The sequence below is a fragment of the Agrilus planipennis genome, unplaced genomic scaffold (assembly GCF_000699045.2).
Source record: "Agrilus planipennis isolate EAB-ADULT unplaced genomic scaffold, Apla_2.0 scaffold196, whole genome shotgun sequence".
NCBI classification, from domain to species: Eukaryota; Metazoa; Arthropoda; class Insecta; order Coleoptera; family Buprestidae; genus Agrilus; species Agrilus planipennis.
In genome coordinates this window covers 269,791-277,079 of record NW_020439032.1, presented here as the reverse complement: position 1 = coordinate 277,079, position 7,289 = coordinate 269,791, and the positions used below count along the sequence as shown (strand labels likewise).

At 40.3% G+C, this 7,289-nt stretch overlaps 1 protein-coding gene across 7 annotated transcripts in view; it reads right to left on the bottom strand.

The window, feature by feature from the left end:
- LOC108738411 (myelin transcription factor 1) overlaps positions 1 to 7,289 on the bottom strand; it is a 225,967-nt gene that overhangs the window by 18,758 nt on the left and 199,920 nt on the right. For 6 of the 7 annotated variants that reach the window (XR_003231521.1, XM_025976579.1, XM_025976580.1 and 3 more), the window contains exons 6-10: positions 3,804 to 3,876; positions 3,704 to 3,744; positions 1,725 to 1,922; positions 691 to 1,576; positions 447 to 627 (exon numbers count right to left, since the gene is read on the bottom strand). Coding sequence is in view for 6 of the 7 variants with exons in the window: in XM_025976579.1 (XP_025832364.1) it covers positions 447 to 627; positions 691 to 1,576; positions 1,725 to 1,922; positions 3,704 to 3,744; positions 3,804 to 3,876 (1,379 nt within the window). In the remaining variant the exon portion in view is untranslated. The remainder of the gene's footprint in view (positions 1 to 446; positions 628 to 690; positions 1,577 to 1,724; positions 1,923 to 3,703; positions 3,745 to 3,803; positions 3,877 to 7,289) is intronic. The other variant, XM_025976578.1, reaches the window with a different exon arrangement.

Genomic DNA, 7,289 nt, shown 5'->3' with positions numbered 1-7,289 from the left:
GATCAGTTTTTTGCCAGCAAAGACCAAAAATTTTATGAGCGTGGAATTATGCTACTACCAGAAAGATGGCAAAAGGTGTTGGACCAGAACGGTCAATATATAATTTAATAAAGTATTTGTTTATTATACGAAAACTGTCTTTCATTTCCACAAAAAAAAAACGAAAAGACATTCCGAACAACCCTATACAACAGAAATCAATATTTTTCTATTTTACCTCTGCCTTTACAGCAGAGTGCTTTCATTACCACCCCACTGCTCACCAAGAGAGGGCCAATTTTATATCTACCTTTTCATTTATACATATGAGTAAAGATACTGAAGGAAGCTGTTTTTTCCTTTCTTACTCATTGTCTTTCCAGTTTTCAAGTATTTGTTCTGTCACGTTTTTACTCGTCATCGCAAAAATAGAATCTTGGAAACGACCACGATCAAAAACCACCTACCTGAGAACTGCTGGTGGTAACGCTGGATGTGGACAAGTCCATGACGGTTCCTCCTGGAGACGTGTGAGGTCCTCCGCCTTTGAGTTGACTCTGGGCTGTCGTAACGCACTTTACTGACAAATTAATAGCGGAAAACCCCATCGGAATGGGACCTGCAGATGCGTCGTACTGGTACATTGGTCTGCAACAACAAAAAGTTCCAAATACCAAACCGTACCGTCGTTACCACATTATCGCTATCTACCTTGGATACAGAGGTTGCGTGGGTTCTTGGTCTTCCGTTTTCATAACCGCACCGGAACCACCCAGAGACAGAGAAGTGCCAGTTTCTTGCTGGTACCTATGCTCTTGTTGGTTTTCTATCGATCCGTAGCCGTAAATTCCTTGAGCTCTTTGCGGCATGGGCTGTTGCAGAGTGTTACATTGGTTCGACGAATCGTACCTTTCAAATGCCGTCCCTGGATCGTACGGACGGTGGCTTGTGAGGGAACTGTCGTATGGTCGTGATCCCATCTCACTTGGGTACGTCACCGTGGGCCTTGCTATTCCACCGCTTATGGAATCGCCGATTTCAGTGTATCTCATGGAATGGTCAGATCTGTACAGTTCATCGCCAGACATGGGCGACTGTTGATAAGGTGACCGATGAGGTAACTGACGTGTTTCATCGAGGCTATAGCTAGACGAATGCGGATTTTGATGGTGCAAAGATGGCGGTTGCATTGAATGATGATGGCCGCGAGTACTGGTAACATTTTCCATTCCAGACATTGAAGAGGAATTCGAATCTTGGTTCGTGTAGGGATCGTAGGATCGAATTCCCGATGGAGATGCGCAGGAGTTTGAAGTTTCCGTTTTTGGTATTAGAAGGTCATTTCTTCCTGGCATGCTGCAGCAGTTTGCGGTGACGGATTCTGATTTGGGAATCTTCATTCCGGTATCACTTTTACCCTCTTGGAGTTTCGAATAATAAGAGCCGAAGTCCGTTTTGGTGTTGTTACACGAAATGCTTTGACTTCCGCTTGCTGTTTCGTAAGAAGCCAGATAAGAGGGCTTTATGTCAACGTTTGCGGAAACGGGATTTTGTTTACTCTCGAATCCCGATTGGGCGAAGTCGCCTTGGCAGTTCACTACAAAGTGCCAACAACTTGTAACAATTTTTCGACGAAAAGCATTCCAAACAGTCTTACACTAACAATCGGGCATGCCGTGATGAATTAAAAACAAAAAAGAAAGAAAACCAGAAAGCTCCACGAACAAACGAACACGACCACTTACCAAGCGACGAATTCGGCGACGATCGAATTCTGTGTTGTAGTGACGCATGATATTTCTGTTCCCGTGCAGCCTGTTTGCTGGCTGCTGCAATAGGACAACCTGACAGGCTCCTGTGCGTGTTTCGATTCGAGCTAACATGTCCACGGCCGTTGCATCCAGGCGTGGGACATTTCAGGATTGTTTCATGCATTGCCAGGACTATATATAAACGTTAACAGGATCAGCATTATTGAGTATAATAATAACTACTCATTTTTTGAAGAGAGAAAGAGAGAGGACGAAGGGTGACATGTAACAAAATTAAGTATATTATGTAACTTACGCATCACGTGGGTAGAGAGAGAGAGAGGCAGAGTGAGTAAGTGCATGTGTACATTTAATATATGCACCTACATACATATATATATATATATATTTTTTCGAGGAGGGGTTAAGCTATTATTATACTCAACATACGTGATACTGAAACGGTCAACTGTAAGCTTAAAAATAGGGAGCAGAGGTCGCTAAGTAGCTTACTATTACGATTTCGTTTTTTGAAACTATCCAGGATAAAAGCGGACAAAATGGAAACGAGACTGTTTAGTTTCAAAAAAGAAATGATTATGGGCTAGCGCAACAGAAACAAATCAAAACGCTCTCTACCCCGCAAAAAAAAATGAAAACAAGCATGATGCATACGCATAGAATAGAGGCCAATGCAAGATGCATAGATACACTATGTCTGATCAGTATTTCGGAATGTTAACATCTGGAGGCACTGTAGAGCCTATATCGTGGTAGCACCACAACGTAGGGGACGTAAAAGATATGTACAAAAAGTACCCCAATTAACGAGCCGTCAATGATTGAGATTTATAACAGTTTTTCAGCCGCGTTATCTTATCGCCACTCGTTATTGCAAGCGCCAACTGTCGAAACACACATACCTATTCGTGACCTTCGCAATAGCTGATACGTAGACAAGTCAATTGTACGTACTGATTAGTAAAAATGTATCAAACAAAAACCAATGTATTCACAATGGACGCTGGAACGGGAATGCGCTGGCCGCATCACGCGAATCGCGTCATCGGTATCTTCTCCCTTAATTTTTCCTGAATACTTATCAGTCATAGTGTATAGAAGGGTCATAACAAACAACTGGTTAACTCCGACTATTAGTTTGTATACGAGGGCTGATGCCTTTACTCCACTCCTGACCTATCGAATGTAACAAATTTACTTTCCAACATAGGGTCCATTAAGGTCAAAACTTTTTTAGCATCGATGTTCTATCATTTCTAATGCTTCTCGGAAAAAAGATTGATTTAACGCACATACCATCACATTATTAATGACGAAAATCGTCATTTATCATGCAAGGACACTTTAAGTTTTGGTAACAATCGGTAATCGCTAGGAGCCAAACTTGGCTAATATGGCGGATGCTCAACTAATTCGAGGCCCGCCTAATCTATTGTAGATTTTACAATGACTGACGTTTGAGTAGGAATATTATCCTAAAACAGCGATCGTCGTTAAATTTAGCATAAGGAGCTCTTGTGAATGTAGCTATTTTCTGCAGGAAATCTACTAAAATTACATCTTCAGAATCCCAAAACACGGATAACATTGATGGTAGGTATTATATTTTCGTTTGTAATTTCGGTCAGGGAAAGAACAAAGGCATCAGCCCTCGTACTTTTTTGGTGTTTGCACTTTACTCACAAATTATGGATATTATCGAAAATTCGTAGCAATTTCATCGTATAAAGATGATTTTCATAAAAGTTTTGGTTAGTTTATTAACCATCCAACCATATTGTGAATTACAATAGCAACGACCTCGCACAAGAAATATTAAAATGTCACAAAAATTTTGTTAAGACCCTCATATAAACAATTCCGTAATCATTGCTTTAAATGGTAATGCATTCAATTGAACAACGTGGAGCAAAAAAACAACGACCTTATATTTACAGACGTTTGAAACTTACTTTCGGGAGTAACTTTGTCTTTTCTAGGACATCCTGATAAACTATTGTGGAAAGCATGGCGGTTAAAATTATCCAATGAATATTAATTTAACTGGCTTACCTCCTGTGATGGGAGTAGAGGCCTGTGACGTGTCCCTGACCGTTGCAACCCGGAGTGGGACATTTACTGCTCTCTGAAAATTTCAACGTTCAAATACGTTATTATTGGCAATAACGAATGTAAAAAAATTAAAAGAAGCAACTTAGACTATTTGAAAAAAATTGTTGAAGGTGTATGGCTGGAGCACCACGTGGACGGTGGGTGTTTGACGAAAAAAAAGTTAGAAGCGTTCCAAATGTTGTGTTCAGGTGAATGATTAGGATACCATGGAAAGAGAAGATTAACAAACCAATCTAACATGTTCAAACATAATACAATTCAACCCAAGTCAATCCAGCGCAATCTATGCTAACCTAACCTAACTTAACCTAACNTGTTTTAGAGAGTTTTATCTATAACCACAAATACCTTTCTTATTTTTGAGATATTTTTACAAAAAAAAAGGTAATACGTGTTGGTGTTTTATAAAACGAAGATAATAAAAAATTCATGGTGTTTTGGAGAGCATCATCTCAAAGAAAACCTAAAATTTGTACATTCATAATCAGGATAATAAGAGAAAATAATATGAAAAATTTCTTCAAACAGAAAAAAAAAAAAAATACCTACCTACAAAATTTCCAAGAATTAGAAATTCCACCCTCATGTCTCAAATTTCTCCACAAAAGGAGGATACATAGAAAAGGCTTGGCAAATTATGCGCATTTTCTTTGTTTATTGTCCATAATTAATTACCAATTTTACGAAGACCGAGGAAAAGTAAAAGATTATTAAAAATAAAACTCACCCATTGTCTTTGCCTGACACTTTATCGTGTTGAGGTAACGAATGTTGAGGTGGAGGCATGGAGTAGCATGGACCTGGTGAGTAGCCACTCGGTGGAGCAGGGTATCCCGTGGTCACCGCTCCTGGATAAGTGCCGCCACAGGAGTATCCAGTTCCGGGATACGAGGTGTAAGGATTCGTTGGATAATCCGTTGTTACAGGCGTCATTCCATATCCAGGATGTGGACTAACAGGGCCGTATCCTGAGAAACAATAGAAAATTAATGTGACAATTACCCAGAAAAGGCAGGATGATGACTGAAAAAACATGCATTTGAATAAATTATTATGATAATGATGATGATAGTGAAGAATTCGATGTGTGTACTTCAGGATCAATAACAGTAATCGTTAAAGGAAATTTTAAGGATAATGGAATAGGATAAAATGCCTGCTGTCTCTATTATATAACGGTGTCAATTCCAAGGTACTTATTGTAAGTGGAAATGATGCACATTATTAAAATTGGAGTAGCGATATAATACTAGAAGAATGTTTTAAGTGCATTACGTAAATCAGCTAATAAAACACGAGCAGAAACAGAAACATACAGATTCAAGATCTGGCATAGGTAGTTTGATATCAGAAAAAAAAGTTTTTACCGGTTGGTTGATGGTTAAAAAAAATGATGATAACAGAAAGTAAATAAATACAAACTGGTATAGTTAGGACGTTCAAAATTGGCACAGTCCGCAATAAAACTGTCACATTTACTTGCTTCTTTCAACTTACTAACTAGAATAGAGCGGTTGTTGACAGAACGCTTACTTTTACTCACGACAGACGTTGTAGGTAGGGAATATCGTAAACATAGAAAAGAGATGTCAGGTAGGAATTGCAGCGGGCGGACACTAATAAAGAAAAGGGAATAACATTACATCAATTGATATGTAACAGATAGAGATGCAGACAAGTAGAATTTGAGTATGTTGTCAGCATAGGACTTTAAAGAAAGTTCAACGTTCTCAGGAATTTAGGGAAGCAAAGACGTTTGTTTAAAGATATAATCTCAGTCAGGCAGTTATAAATCCGATCCTTACTTTTTCCTTACCTAAACAACCCCTAACAGCTGCACCGCTTACTATTATTTGGTTATCTCTTTTCACTTTGTCTGTGCTTCTTATGAAGCATTTCCTAACTTAACAAGGGTGTGTTCAAAACGTAGCAAATGACTAGAGTCCCAAGTGGGAACAAGACAGAAGATACGTCCCTTTCCACAGATAATTTATTGTGGACTTTGCCAATTTTGATGGTTCCAACTAAAGGTAGTTATTTTTAATGTTTACCGGAAGGGTCTCTGTAAGGGTCCATGTAGTGAGATCCTCCACTGTCTGGCGTGGATTCCCTGCTGTAACCGGATCCGGGTGGCGGTCCGATAACTGGTCCAGCAGCAAAGGTGGCAACTGGACGGACTCCGCTGAAATTAACCGGTTCATTAGCGGCGCTGAAGTCGACGGGTTCTGTTTGTTCGCCCCGCGGTCCTACGAAACCCTGTTGTACCGGTACCGGCTCGCCGTGACCGTTATGATATCGAGATGGACTAGTACCGCTACTGTAAAAGAAGAAGATCTGGCTGGATTTTCAGATTCGCCCATCTCTCCACGACACCATTTCGGGCGAGTCCAGTAAAATTTAGAAAAAAAAAACCAACCAACGCATTCGGCGAACAAAATCTTTTTTTTTATCTGCATCAATTTAGACCCCAACAACATTAATAAATAAACGAACAACCTGAATGATATCCTGGTGGGGGTTAATTTTTTGTAGATAGCTGTATTACTATTAGAGTAAGTGATTAAATTTGTAAAATAATTTACCGCGATTGTGGCGAAGTTACAAACGGGGCGCGGTTCGCGATAAATAATGTAGACAAATGTACACGGACGTGGTTAAGCTAATACTGACCTGTGGGACAGTCGACTGACGCTGAGGTCTAGCGTTTGGCCTTGTGGGCTGGGCACCTGGGGACTGGCGGAGGACAAGTGGGGACTGGCGGCAGCTCGCGGGCTTCCTCCCATCCGCTGCTGGCCTCCGTACGAGGAGTTGTACGCCACCTGAAACACGTCGCCACCGCCGTCGTCGTTATGACATTTTAATAAGCATATCGCGTGGTGGTCAACCACGCAACCAAAACCCCGACTCTCGTTTTGTTTGGTCGGTTAATTATTCACACGTGCGGTGGCAATCCATTGCCTGCAGTCCGGCACGGCCCGGCCGTCTCTTAATTAACAAGACCTAAGTCCGTTATTGTCGCATAATCACTACGAGACCGTGTAGCTACATTAACCTGCCTTTTGAGGGAAAAAGGATTAAAGATTAACTGGGGGTGTCATTGGTCAACGAGCCGCAAAAACAGACGCGATAAGCATACGTGATATGTGGCAAAAGACGTCAGCTTTTCGGAGAATGCGATTAAGTAATGTTATTGCTGGTGGATTGTGTTGTAATTTTAGTGTTCGGGATTAGAAATATCAAAGTATTAGCATCTTGCAAGGAGGAGTTAGAGATAAGCTTTAATAAAATTAACGCGGTATTGACAAAACAGTATTATATGAAAATAAATAAAAGTGAAACAAAAATTACTGGTATGCAAGGGAAGAAAAAATAGGGAAAGAGCGAATATAAAAAAATAAAGAATACCTAATTGGAGTACTGTGGTAC